Below are 14,950 nucleotides of genomic sequence, written 5' to 3' on the forward strand. Positions count from 1 at the left end.
AAAAACTTTCCTTACTATTGCATCTACCTGTAATGCTACTCAAGGAATTATAGAACTGTTTCCCAAGATTTATTTGTTTAACAACACTCCTCTGTGCCCTACCATTATCTGTGTTTATCCTCTTGTCGAGAGCACGCTCTACTGTGAAAGCACTTAATTCAATTTCCAAGGTTTGTCGAGTGTTTGCTGTTGTTTGTTACTGCAGTAAAAAAATGCCACCCAAGATACATCCAAATGATGGAGGAGATGAAGAAGTCTCCTAACTTCTTGTCGGAAAAGATCAGTAAAGTGGACAAACAACAAACAAAACTGCTTGAACTAATGGAGGAAGTTCATGAACTTAAAAATATAATTCTGTAGGATAAGAACATTTTAGATTTAGAATGATGAGTAGATGAACTGGAACGGTACACCAGAATGGACAATGTGATTGTAAGTGGACTTGATACCAGACACCACTCGTATGAGGATTATAGCCAGAGGTAGAGAGGGAGAGGACGCTCCACCAGGTGAATCAATCTCCCTGGAGCAACAGGTGCTTCAGTTTTTTGGAGCTAACAATATTAGCATAGAAAGCAGTGCTATTTCGGCAAGACAAAACTGACTATTACAATCTGGTTTGTAAACAGGAAATTTAAGACTGATTTACTGCGACAGCCAGAAGACAGAAGGGAACTGAAGTGTACCTGAACGAACACCGAACAAAGAAGAACGCCGACATTGCCAGACAGGCCCAGACCCTCAGAAAACAAAACAGAATACAAGCAACCTGAACAAGGAACTGTAAAGTGTGGATTAAGCTGAATGGAGCACGGAGAAAGCTAAAGTCATCGTGGTAAGAGAACTCTCTGACTTGGACAAATACAGCTGAATCAGAAGTATAGAGGTGGAGGATCTCTATTTTAAAACATTTGATTACCGAGAGCATAGATTTTATAATATTGAAAATGTCACTGATCCAGACAATCATTTTTATCACAGCATGTACCGACAGTGCAATTACTACTCTGAAGAGCAGTTCAAAAGAAATGTGAATATGGATGGAACTATATCAATAATACATTTTAGTAGTAGAAGCCTCTGCATGAATCTTTTAAAAATCCAGGATTGTTTGAATTCATATCATAAGGACTTTACTGTAATAGCTGTTTCTGAGACTTGGCTAAAAGAAGAGCAAATTGCCAAGGTTGAGATTGAAGGATATGATTTATTTTTCATTAATAGGCTTATTAAAAGGGGAGGGGGGTTGCACTACATATCAAATCATCTTACAAAAGTGAAATCGTTGAAAATATGTCTTTTGCTTAAACAATATTATGGAATGTGTGACTGCAGAAATTAAAGTTGAGGGGTCAAAAATATAATTATAAGCTGTATATATAGAACCCCAGGATCCAACAGATACATTTAAAGATAAGTTGGCTGGGTTATATGATAACATTACCAAAAAGGTGGTTTTTGTCTGTGGGGATTTTAATATTGACTTGTTAAATCCTCATGGACATACACAAATAACAAATTTTATCAATACAATGTTTTGCATGAGTTTATATCCTTCAATCACACAACAAAGCAGAATAACTGTAAATAATGCTACACTTATCAATAACATATTTACAAATATTACTGATGGGGAAATAGTTTACTGATAAACGATGTTAGCAATCACCTGCCTGTTTTTGTAGCTTTTGAGAGCTGCATCATGATTAATAATGAAATTAAAACTAGTAGGTTAATTCGACACATAACAGAAGGTACCATTAAATCTCTTAAGGAGTTCATTAAACAAGATTGAAATACAGTCTTTGTAGATAATGCCTATGAAGTATTTGTTTCTGTAATAACTAATTTGTATGATAAACATTGCCCACTAGTTAAAAAAGTTGACAGAGTATATTGATAAGCCTTGGTTAACAAAGGGAATACAAAATGCTTGTAAAAAGAAAAATGTATTATATAAGAAATTCTTAAAACGTAGAACAAAGGAAGCTGAAAATAAATACAATTCTATTTCTGGAAGTTTGAGAAATTGATGTTCATGCCATCAGGTTGGAGGCTACCCAGACAGAAAACAGGGTGCTGCTCCTCTAACCTGAGTGTGGTCTCATCCCTCCAACCTGAAGGCATGAATGTTAATTTCTCGAACACAGTAATGCCCACACCTCCCCCCACCGTTTCCCGTCTCCTCATCTCTTGCCTGTCCATCACTTCTCTGGTGCTCCTCCGCCCTTTTCTTTCTTTCATGGCCTTGTGTCCTCCACTATCAGATTCCCCCCTTCTCCAGCCTGTATCTCTTCCAGCAATAACTTCCCAGCTCCTTACTTCACCCCACCCCCTCTCGCTTTCATCTATCACTTGCGTTTCTCTCTCCCCTCCCCCTCCTTTCTAATTCTGACTCACCCTGCTGAAGGGTCTCGGCCTACATGCTGCCTGGCCTGCTGAGTTCCTCCAGAATTTTGTGTGTGTTGCTTGGATTTCCAGCATCTGCAGATTTTCTCTAGTTTGTGACAGCTTGTACTTAGCATGCCTGTGATGCTAACTTTTAAGGCACTCAAAAGAGAAAGCAAGTCATTCCTATCTTTTTCCCAGGGCTGGAATGCCCAACACAAGAGGGCACAGTTTTAAGGTGCTGGGGAGTAGGTACAGAGGAGATGTCACGGGTAGGTTTTTTACTCAGAGAGTGGTGAATGTGTGGAATGGGCTGCCGGCAACAGTGGTGGAGGCGGATATGATAGGTTCTTTTAAGAGACTCCTGGGTAGATACATGGAGCTTAGAAAAATAGAGGCTATGGGTAACCATAAGTAATTTCTAAAGTGTGTACATGTTCGGCACAGCATTGTGGGCCGAAGGACCTGTATTGTGCTGTAGGTTTTCTATGTTCTCTATGTTTCTACCATCAAATGTTTCATTTAAAGGAACAAAGCCTATTTATTGTTTTCGGAGTTTTCCTTGTGGCCAATGGAAGCCAAGAAAACATCAAAGATCCTTTCAAACTAACTGAGACACTACAGCTAAAGTACTTTTTCACCTGTTCTCATGATGGAAGTTTGCATTCTAGGGCTGAATGGAGCACCATGCAAGGTGGCCCTGGGCCGGTACTCACTGGAATTTAGAAGAATGAGGGAAGAGCTCATCAAAACCTACTGAATAATGAAAGGCCTTAACTATAGTGGACATGAAGATGCTTCCTAAAGTAGGGGAATCTAGGACCAGAGAGTACAGCCTAAGAATAGAGGGACATCCACTTAGTACAGAAACGAGAACTTTCTTTAGACAGAGGGTGTTGAATCTGTGGAATTCACTGCCACAGACAGCTGGAAAAGGCAAGTCATGGGTATATTTAAAGCTGACGTTGAATAGATTCTTGGTTAGTCAGGTGTTAACGGTTACTGGGAGAAGGCAGGAGAATGTTGAGAGCGATGAAAAGTCAGCCATGATGGAATGGCAGAGCATTCTCAATGAGCTGGATGGCCTAATTGTGCCCCTATGTTTCACGGTCTTATATCAAACTGAAGATGTACTCATGTCAAGATTAAAAGATCAAATCGCCTGAACATGAGGTTTCCTTGATCTTGGACTGCCTGGAAACAGAAAAATTTAATTTCAATACATGACGGACACAGTAACAGACCCCATTCCAGACTGGTCGCCGCCTGGGTCATCAAGGACTACGCCATCAGTTGCACACCAGGGCGGAGGTGCTAAGTATGCTACTGGTGAAACCTCACCACAGAAGATCAGAATCAATCTTATAATCACCGGCATGTGACGTGAAATTTGTTAACTTTGGGATCCGTGGGAGAGACTACACATCATTAGCCACAAGGAATGCGAGAACTTGCCCAAGGACAGAAAATGCAGGAACTCACCTATGAGCACACTGTGGAGCTCAGATGGAGAAACCTCCGTGAAAATCTTACTGAGGAGACCACATACAGTGGAGAACTTGACAAACATGCCAATGATTCAGGATTTCTGGTCAACAAGAGCATCAAGAACTCAGTACATAGAAGCTGCCCAGTTTCCAGTAAGCTTATTTCCATCCATCTTAGAGCAGCACCTTTCAATGTCACAGTAATACAGGCCTATGCACCAACAACGGACTATGAAGATGGACAAGAGGAGGAATTCTACTTCTAACTCCAGGGCACTATTGACAGGGTGGACAAAAAGGATATTCTAATCATCCAAGGGGACTAGAATGCCAAGATGGGTGCAGACACACTGGAAGACTGGAAGGAATTCTGCGGGCCCTCCTGTAATGCCATAACCAATGAGTGAGGATTACGCTTTCTTGAGTTCACCAGCTACAACATGGTGCTTGTGAACACTCTTGGAGAGCACAATGAATCATGATGCTAGTCCTGGCATGCGCCCAATGGAGTACATCATAGCCTCATCGATTACATACTTTGTGGATTGGTGGTAACATATCCTCCTCGCTGACGATCAACACTAGCACACCTCAGGGGTGCGTGCTTAGCTCTACACTCTATATACACATGACTGTGTGGCTAGGCATAGCTCAAATACCATCTGTAAATTTGCTGATGATCATTGTTGTTAGAATCTCAGGTGGTGATGAGTGAGATATGCTAACTAGTGGAGTGATGCCACAGCAACAACCTGGCACTCAACATCAGTAAAACAAAAGAGCTGACTGTGGACTTCACAAGACGAAGGAACACATACCAATCCTCATAGAGGGATCAGAAGTGGAGAGTGAGCAGTTTCAAGTTCCTGGGTGTCAAGATCTCTGAGGATCTAACCTGGTCCCAACATATCAATGCAGTTATAAAGCAGGCAAGACAGTGGCTATACTTCATTAGGAGTTTGAAGAGATTTGACATGTCAACAAATACACTCAAAACTTCTATAGTTGTACTGTGGAGAGCATTCTGGCAGGCTCATTGCTGTCTGGTACAGAGGGGCTACTGCACAGAAACAAAAGAAGCTGCCGAGGGTTGTAATTCTAGTCAGCTCCATCTTGGGTACTAGCCTACAAAGTACCCAAGACACCTTCAGGGAGCAGTATCTTAGAAAGGCAGTGTCCAATATTAAGGACCTCCAGCAACCAGGGCATGCCAGAAGCCTGAGGGCACACACTTAGCAATTCAGGAACAGCTTCTTCCCCTCTGCCATCTGATTCCTAAATGGACATTGAACCCGTAAACACTGTTACGAAGGATGAACAGCTCTGATGGGCAGAAGGGTGCAAGGTTGCCCATGTCCCCCTCCCCTGGGAGAATTACAAACCATTACTGTTGCCAGGCTGCTAATGAGAGAGAAAGAGATGGAACAAAACATACTGGGACTGGAACATTTGCTTCAGACAAGGGCGAGATAACACCAGAGGAGAGAGACCATATTATGACTCCTGTAAGACTCATGGCTCCGGAGAGGGCTGTTTACTTGGTACTATTCTGTTCATTAAAATTCCTCAGTGGACAGCCGGAGTGGGCTGGTTTGATGGGCTAAGCCATTCAAAACTGATTGACACCTGAGACCCCGTGAGTAGGGATAAAAGTGAGGTCTGGGGAGACACCCCTCAGACACACCAAGAGACACACTAGTGAGCACTGCTTAAGTGTCGGAACCCACGAGAAAGTGTGGGGCATCGGAGACCGAACGAAGGATCGGTCAATTTTAACTCACAGTGTTTATAGCGAGGCCGGTGGGGGCTTGTGTGTGTGTCCACCCTTGCCTGGGTGACGAGTCCACCGTAGAAGAACGGTCTAGCTAAAGGACAGAGGGGTCATATCTGAATTGCCACAACACATCGACGGATCAAGAAAGTAAAGGAAGGTTTGAATGACTATAGCTGTCACTGTTTGCTCGTCCTTTCTCTCTCTCTCTCTCTCCAACAATTACAACACATTGACCAACAACTACCTCAACCTGTATGAACTGAACTGAACTTTATATTCACATATGACAATTCATTATCCCCTAGACATCGATAGAGCTTGTTTATTATTAATTATTATTATACCCACACTTTTAGGTTTAGTATTGCTAACGTGTATTCTCTGTATATTTGCATTGCTGATATTGATTTGTATATTTTACTAATAAACACTGTTTGGAAAATAGTACCAGACTCCAACGGACACTTCTATCTTTGCTGGTAAGACACCCAGTTATGGGGTACGTAACAGCACTACCTCACTTTTTATTAAATATACAGTATTTCTTACACTTTTTAAAATTTATTCAATATACATATATTGTAATTGATTTACTTGTTTATTTATTGTTTTTTTTCTCTTCTAGATTATGTATTGCATCAAACTGCTGCTGCAAAGTTAACATGCCGATGATAATAAACCTGATTCTGATTGTGCTCACCATTTTCTTGTAAATCTTGGACTTTGACAGCAGAACTGCAAGATCCAGGCAGTAAAAATGAGATGCGTCAGAAGGCCCCTCAGCATCTCCGATACAGAAGTACAAAGAACCATCACTCAGCACAAGACACTACAAAGATCTACTGTCCACAGTAAAGAAGAGGAAACTGATATGGTATGGCCACATAACAAGATCAAGTGGACTCTCAAACATTCCTCAGGGAACAGTGCAAAAAAAAGAAAAAGGCAGAGGAAGAAATGGGCAGACAGCATTGCAGAGTGGACTGGAGAGAGCTTTGCTACAGCCCAGGCACTTGCCCACAACCGTGAGAGATGGAGGAAACTGGTGCAGCACTCATCTGTACAGCACCTCTATGACCCAGGTGAGTTGTGGGATCCATTACTGCAACAAGATTCATTATCAAAGAATGTATGAATTATACAAACATGAGATTTGTTTGCTCACAGGTAGCCACAAAGCAAGAAACTGAAAGAACACAATTAAAGAAAATAAAGAATGAAAAGTAAAAATAAAAGACAAGCACCTGATGCGCAAGAAAAAAAGCACAAATTACGCAAACAATTGAAGCGAACAACAGCATTCCGAACCAAGGCTCTTTGATGAGGATTATCAAGAAAAAATTGTATGTGGTTCAAATTAAAGCATCTGCAGTTCCCTGTGTCTCAAATTAAAAATCCTTCTCTAAACATAACAGCATATGTAACAAAATAAGCAAATGGCATGCCACATGGATTGCTGCTAGTTCCACTGCTGTTCATAATCTATATTAATGACTTGGACGATAGTGTGCTAAACTGAATCAGCAAATTTATGAATGGCATCAAGGTTGGGGGCATATTGGACAGCAGGCAAGGCTTTCAAAACTTGAACCTACGGAAGGGAATAGTCAGTTGATGCTACAAGCCGAACCGTGACATAAGGACTAGAAAGAAAGGGTGCAGAAACCAGCATAAGAAGGGGGGTGGGGTGGAGAAGAGAAGGAATACAATCTTATGTCTTTAACTCCTCAGTTCAAATTGTTTTTATTCTTGTTTGAATTTAGTGCCACAATCACTTGCTTAAGTATACTTACATTATTCATGTTTCTTTACCTTCCACAAATGAAAGACCATGGATTACTGCAGAGTATACCAGTTACTTAAATATAGAGTGCGAAGACTTTGTATCCTACCACTGCGATCATTTCATTATCATACAATGACCATGTGTGCTATTCACCCTGCGGATTCCACTTTAAAAAGATAAATTAATAGCTTCTACACTGACTTTCAGTCCACATGGCACCAGCGTACAACGCTCTTCCAGTCGACATCTTCCAGAAAGTCCACAAAACTGCTCATTTTACATTTCTTCTTCATTTTAAATGGGCTTGTAGGACTGCTGGCGGCCTGTGACTTACAGTTTGCAGATCCATTCAGAGATACAGCACTTTGCATATTGGGAAGCGAGCGCGAACTCGAACAGTCTCTTGGTGAAGAAACTTAGAGACACAAACTGATGTTCTACTCCATTAATCACCAAATAATGCGCTGAGGAAGTCTGGGATGTTGATGTGAATGTGGAAGGCGAGCAAGGGTTCCGTATTGACTGCCTGCCTTTTGGTCACTTATGAGATCCCTCTGATGCGAGAGAATGAGTCTGTGTGGCGGCTCGCCGCAGCCAGCGGGTAGGCCTCTGCGTTCGAGAAGTGTCTCTCTCTTTCAATGATGCTGGAGGATGTCACTGAGGTCCTCTGTTTATCGATTGGTCAATTGAGTTTATGGACTGTGGTTTTCATTCTTATTATTTTTGTATTCTGTGCTTTCACCTGTTCTTTCTCATTTCGTTGTGCAGGGGAAGGGGTTCAAGGGTCAATGTTCTTGTTGCATTCCGTTAGGTTTGTTCTTTGTGTGGGGAGGGGGTTTGGGGGAGGTCGATGTTCCTGCTGTGTTCTGTTAGGTTTGTTCTGTGTGTGGGGAGGGGGTTTGGGGGAGGTCGATGTTCCTGCTGTGTTCTGTTAGGTGTGTTTTGTGTGTGGGGAGAGGGTTTGTGGAGGTCGATGTTCGTGCTGCATTCTGTTAGTTTGTTCTGTGTGTGGGGAGGTCGATGGTCTTGCTGCGTTCTGTTAGGTGTGTTTTGTGTGTGGGGAGGGGGTTTGGGGAGGTCGATGTTCGTGCTGCGTTCTGTTAGGTTTGTTTTGTGTGTGGGGAGGGGGTTTAAGGGTCAATGATCTTCTTGTACTTTGTTAGTTTTTCTTCTGCGTGGGTGGGGGGTGTTGATATTTCTCTTTGAAAGATTTCCATGCTTCATTTGTTTTGTGGCTATCTAGAAAAGATGAATCTCAGTTGTATACTGCATACTTAATTTTGATAAGTGAACCTTTGAACACGATTTGCTGCCTCAGAGAAAGAATCAGCCAAATCAAAAACCCCTCACACCCTAGTCTTTCTTCTCCAGTCTTCCATCAGGCAAAGGCTTGAAAATGTGCACCAAGCTTCTATCCCACTTAAATAATTTGAAAAGAAACTCATCAAGAGGAAAAAGGAAGCATATGTTAGATAGAAGAAGCAGGAAGTAGGGGCTCATGAGGAATATAGGGTAGCTAGGAAGGAGCTAAAGGAAGGACTTAGGAGAGCTCGAAGGGGGCATGAGAAGGCCTTGGCATGTAGGATTAAGGAGAACCCCAAGGTGTTCTATGTGTATGTGAAGAATAGGAGGATGATGAGAACGAAGGTGGGACTGCTAAAGGATAAAGAGGGCACCATGTGCCTGGAAGTGGAGGAGGTTGGGAAGATCCTAAATGAATACTTTGCTTCAGTATTCACAAGTGAAAAGGATCTTGATCAGGATGAGGTCGAAGTAGAGCAGGCCTGTGTGCTGGACAATGTGGAGATTAAGGAAGAAATAGTGCTGGATCTTCTTAAAAACATTAAGATTGATAAATCCCCAGGGCCAGAGGATTAGAGAATGGCAAATGTAGTTCCCTTGTTTAAAAAAGGTAATAGGGAGAAACCTGGGAACTATAGACCAGTGAGTCTTACATCGGTGCTATGCAAACTACTGGAAAGGATTCTTAAGGATAGGATCTACGAGCATTTGGAGAAGTACAGTCTACTCATGGATAGTTAACATGGCTTTGTGAAGGGAAGATCGTACCTCACGAGCCTGATTGAGTTTTTTGAAGATGTAACAAAAGAAATTGATGAGGGTAGGGCAGTGGATGTGGTCTACATGGATTTTAGCAAAGCATTTGACAAGGTCCCTCATGAGAGACTCATCCAGAAAGTCATGAGGCATGGGATAAGTGGAACCTTGGCTGTTTGGATAAAAGATTGGCTCAAAGGAAGAAAGCAGAAGGTACTGGGCTCTAAAAAAAGGCACAGATGCCACCCAATTGGAAGGAAGCGATAATCTCAGCTATAGCGAAAGAAGGCAAGGATAAGATGGAATGCGGGTCATTTAGACCAATATCCGTTCTTAATGTAGATTATAGATTATTTACCTCCATCATGGCCAAACGATTAGAGGAGTTTCTACCCATACTGATACTGATCAGACAGGTTTTTATACGACAACACCAAACTCAAGACAATATACGAAGGACACTAGGTCGGTGACTAGTGGAGTGCCACAGGGATCTGTCCTGGGACCCCTGCTATTTGTGATTTTTATAAATGACCTGGATGCAGAGGCGGAAGGATGGGTGAGTAAGTTTGCAGATGACATGAAGATTGGAGGAGTTGTGGATGGAGCTGTAGGTGGTTGAAGGTTACAAGAGGATAGAGACAGGCTGCAGAGTTGGGCAGAAAAATGGCAGATGGAGTTCAATCCAGACAAGTGTGAGGTGATGCATTTTGGAAAGACAAACCAGAAGACTGAGTACAGGATTAATGGTCAGTTACTTAAGAGTGTGGATGAACAAAGGGACCTTGGGGTTCAAATCCATACATCCCTCAAGGTCACCGTACAGGTTGATAGGGTAGTCAAGAAGGCCTATGGTATGCTACGCTTCATTAACAGGGGGATTGAGTTCAAGAGTAGAGAGGTCATGTTGCAACTCTACAAATTTCTGGTGAGACTGCATTTAGAGTATTGTGTTCAATTCTGGTCACCTCATTATAGGAAGGATGTGGAAGCTATGGAGAGGGTGCAGAGGAGATTTACCAGGATGTTGCCTGGTTTGGAGGACAAATCATATGAAGCAAGGTTAGCAGAGCTGGGACTTTTCTCTTTGGAGCGTAGAAGAATGAGAGAGGTCTACAAGATCATGAGAGGCATAGATAGGGTAGATAGTCAGTACCTGTTTCCCAGGGCACCAATAGCAAACACCAGAGGGCATATGTACAAAATTAAGGGAGGAAAGTTTAAGGGAGACATCAGGGGTAAGTTGTTCGTTTGTTTGTTTTTTGTTTTGTTTTGTTTTTTACACAGAGGGTTGTGAGTGCCTGGAATGACTTGCCAAGGATGGTGGTGGAGGCTAAAATATTAGGGGTATTTAAGAGCCTCTTGGACAGGCACATGGATGAAAGAAAAATGGAGGGTTTGGGGTAGTGTGGGTTTAGTATTTTTTTAAAAAAGGATTATATGAGTCAGCACAACATGGAGGGCTGAAGGGCCTGTACTGTGCTGTAGTGTTCCATGGTTCATGAGCTGACAATCTACCTCATCATGGCTCTTGCATTTTATTGTCTACCTGTGCTGCATTTTCTCTGTGGCAATAACTGTAACACCATAACATGCACTTCATTATTGCTTTTCCCTCGTACTCTGAACTTACTTTGAAATGATCTCTGTCTGACTTACAAAACTAAGTTCTTCACTGTATCTCAGCACGTGACAGTGATAAACCAGCATATCCAACAGCACATCTATGAGTAAAATCTCTTTTCCCAATTCCATGAGTTAAGATTAAGATGCTGCTGATGAGCAGCAAAGCTTTGCATGTAGCTCCCACAGGAATCATCAAATAATTTTGATCAGGATTACTACAGCTGAAGTCCACAGTCACAGCCACAGCTATTTCAGGAAACATTTAAGACTTTAAAAAAAATCTATCAAAACTCAAAATCAACAGATCGCAAATGGCAGATAAAAACCTGCAGCTTCTGCCAGAAAGCTTAAACTGGGGAGGAAGTTCATCTTTCAGCAGGATAATAACCCACAGCACACTGCCAGAACAAAGATGAAGTTGCTTCAAATGAAGAAAACTGATGTCTCTAAGTAGCCTAGTCAGAGTCCTGACCTTAACCCAATCAAACATCTCCTGGCACGACCTCAAGATTGCTGTCCACTGCTGCTTCCCAATTAACAGGACACAGCTTGAGTAATTTTACAAAGAGGAATGGGCAAATCTTGCTCCATCACATTTTGCAAAGCTAATAGAGACTTATCCAAAAAGACTACTGGCTGTAAAAGCTGTGAGAGAGGTGGTTCAAGTACAGTGCGTAGATGGATGAATACTTTTGAACTGCTTATATTTCAGTTTTTGAATTTTGAATTTTTCCATGTTTTCCAACTTTCCCTGTGTTTTGGGCTCCAGATGAAAAAAAAGAGCATGGGATTCACAAATAACAATTCTCAGTTAAATTGATCAATATCCCTGGTTGTAATACTCACTTATGTGAACAAAGGGTTAGGAGCTGAATATTTTTTCAATGTACTGTATACAATTTTTATTATTCTGTATTCCAATGTTCTGCTGCCAATAAAAAAACAAAAAAATTCATGACTTATGCCAATGATATTAAACCAGATTTATTCTGAGTTATGGCTTGTGCTGGCTCTTTGACTGACATATTCAGTTCATCCCAACTATTTACTGCTCCCCACAGTTTTACAGATAATTCATATTTAATTTTCAAATTTCCTTTACAAAGTTACTATTCAATAGGTTTCTAGAGCCCCATGAAGCAGTGACATTTAGATGAAGCCTGGAAGCTTGAGCAGGTTTTAAATAGGGATGTTGTGATATAGAACTTCACAGAGGTCCTAAGGCATACTTGATGTTTAAGAAACATACTTGGTCTCTACATTTCTTCCTCAAACATTCCGTTACTTACTCTTCAGGAAGCGATTCCGGACCCACTTGTTTTGTTTTCTGGCATAACGCTTTGTGACTTGTTTCAATGCTGTGATTCCTGCCATGATGAGTGAGACAACATGTAAATGATCAAAAACTCACCACTCCAACAGAATCAGACAAAAACTGCTTGGATGAGGAGGGGTCCCTGGTGCTCCTGCTCCTTTCCTTTCTTCCATGATCCACTCTCCTCAATCAAATTCCTTCCTTTTCAATCCTTTACCTCTTCCACCCATCACCCCCCGGCTTCTCCCTTCCTCACCTCACCTGCTTTCACACATCCCCTGCTAGCTTGCACTCCCTCCCCTCCTCCCACCATCTTAATCTGGCTTCTTCCCCTCTCCTTTCCAGTGCTGATGAAGGGCCTTGTCCTGAAATGTCGACTGAGTATTCCTCTGTTGCCTGATCTGCTATGTGCCTCCATCATATTGTATGTGTTCATTTCATAGCTTGTCACACCAGACAGTCAGCCATTCTTACCTGGCGCGTAGTGTCATGACCGGTCTCCTTTCGGGTTAACCGGGTCACAGTATGAACGCTCCTGACTCGACCCTTGTGTTTTTTTTTTACGAGGCCAAGTGGCTAGCTCAGCACTCAACCCAGCACAGATAGAAAGTGTGCCTGGGACGGGCCGACTTGGGAGCCTTCGCTTCCGAAGTCCGGCGCTGATGCCACAGCGCCACCAGCCAGCTGTTTGTATGTGTTGACATAATAGTAATGCAGGGAGGATGCTTGCCATGGCTGCTGAGTTTAAGATGAGGGGTGAATGAGTTTAGAATAAAAAGTAAGCTATCATGACTTAAATAATGTCTTCCATCAGAGGGGAATTCTCTACTCTAGACAGCTGTGGCTGTTATCTTTATTCAAAGGACAGATAATTGAGTTCCAAACACAAGGAGAATCAAGGGACATGGGGAAAGACCGGAAAACAGTGTTGAGGGAAAAAAATCAACTTGGAGCAATCGGATTACTCACTTTTCCTCCATTTCTGACATTCTTATATTCAGAATAGGAGTCTGAATGCCATCCCATGGAACTCACTAGTGCAGTGGGAGTTCCTAGAGGATTGCTGTGGTCCAAAGGTTCACTGCCATCTCACCACAGCAATTTGGAAAGGGTAATAATTGCTAATTTTGTTACTGAAGCTCACATTTCACAAGGTGAAACGTAACATACATTGCAGATTAACTGATCTTATTGGTGCCCTCTGTGCCAGAGGAAAAGATACCCAGTTTGCCTTGGAGCTCAGTAGAAACTTCCTGATACATACGTGCACTTGTGTATCTGGCTTCGGTGGAGCATGGATGCTACATTCGCTACTTGTTAAATATATCTATTTCCCTTGTACACCCAGAAGGGAGCTTTCATGCATTGCTTAGCCAAGTGCAGCTGAACATTACTCTTTCAATACACAAGCACAGGAATGTACCTTGGGTCAGTAGCTTTTCTCTTATTTCACTGGAGCTATTTTCCGAGATCAGATATTCATGGAATTCTTTGAACCCAATCGATTGGAAAATGCCATGCTGATAGTCCTGGCTGTATCCCAAAGTAAAAAAGATACAAACATCACCAATTAATGAAAACAAAGGACAGGATGGAATGAATGACTCAGCTCCTACACGATTCCTATGACATCTCATGGATGGAGCACTTTGTCTATGCCGAGGAGATACATCCATCACTCTGACACAGACAAAAGCATTTGAGGATGTAAGCTAGAACAGTCCATTTTGGAATTCTAGTAAGGCCAGCTGTACAGGATATCAGCTTACCAGATGATGGTGTTGCTTTAGAATCATGTAAAAATGTCCTCCCAAAATCATGTTGCTTTAGAATCAGTGAATGACAAAGCTGCTACAGTATTTCACTATAATCTTAACCCAAAAAATGAAAGTGGGGGCCATAAAAGTAGCACCACCATTCACGAGATATTGGAAAATTGAACCTGCTGCACAAAAAACTACATGAAACTGTTAGGAATTTGTTACAATACAAGCAAGGCCATGTTTCAGAAGGGACGATAAATTAAGGCCAATATCTCTTTCAGTTAGGTCCAATAAAGTTCCATGGCAGCACTTCAAAGAGATATATATATAACCACATAACAATTACAGCATGGAAACAGGTCATCTCGGCCCTTCTAGTCCGTGCCGATCGCTTACTCCCACCTAGTCCCACTGACCTGCACTCAGCCCATAACCCTCCATTCTTTTCCTGTCTGTATACCTATCCAATTTTTTTCTTAAATGACAATATTAAACCTGCCTCTACCACTTCTACTGAAAGCTTGTTCCACACAGCTACCAGTATCTGAGTAAAGCAGTTCCCCCTCGAGTTACCCCTAAATTTTTGCCCCCAACTCTCAACTCATGTCCTCTTGTTTGAATCTCCCCTACTCTCAATGGAAAAAGCCTATCCATGTCAACTCAATCTATCCCCCTCATAATTTTAAATACCTCTATCAAGACCCCCCTCATAATTTTAAATACCTCTATCAAGACCCCCCTCAACCTTCTATG

General features: G+C 42.0%; 1 protein-coding gene across 2 annotated transcripts in view; it reads right to left on the bottom strand.

The window, feature by feature from the left end:
* trit1 (tRNA isopentenyltransferase 1) overlaps positions 1-14,950 on the bottom strand; it is a 54,933-nt gene that overhangs the window by 12,238 nt on the left and 27,745 nt on the right. For both annotated transcript variants that reach the window (XR_009508647.1, XM_059954267.1), the window contains exons 7-8: positions 13,858-13,967; positions 12,409-12,486 (exon numbers count right to left, since the gene is read on the bottom strand). Coding sequence is in view for 1 of the 2 variants with exons in the window: in XM_059954267.1 (XP_059810250.1) it covers positions 12,409-12,486; positions 13,858-13,967 (188 nt within the window). In the remaining variant the exon portion in view is untranslated. The remainder of the gene's footprint in view (positions 1-12,408; positions 12,487-13,857; positions 13,968-14,950) is intronic.

This window comes from Hypanus sabinus, chromosome 30 (assembly GCF_030144855.1).
Source record: "Hypanus sabinus isolate sHypSab1 chromosome 30, sHypSab1.hap1, whole genome shotgun sequence".
Taxonomy (NCBI): Eukaryota; Metazoa; Chordata; class Chondrichthyes; order Myliobatiformes; family Dasyatidae; genus Hypanus; species Hypanus sabinus.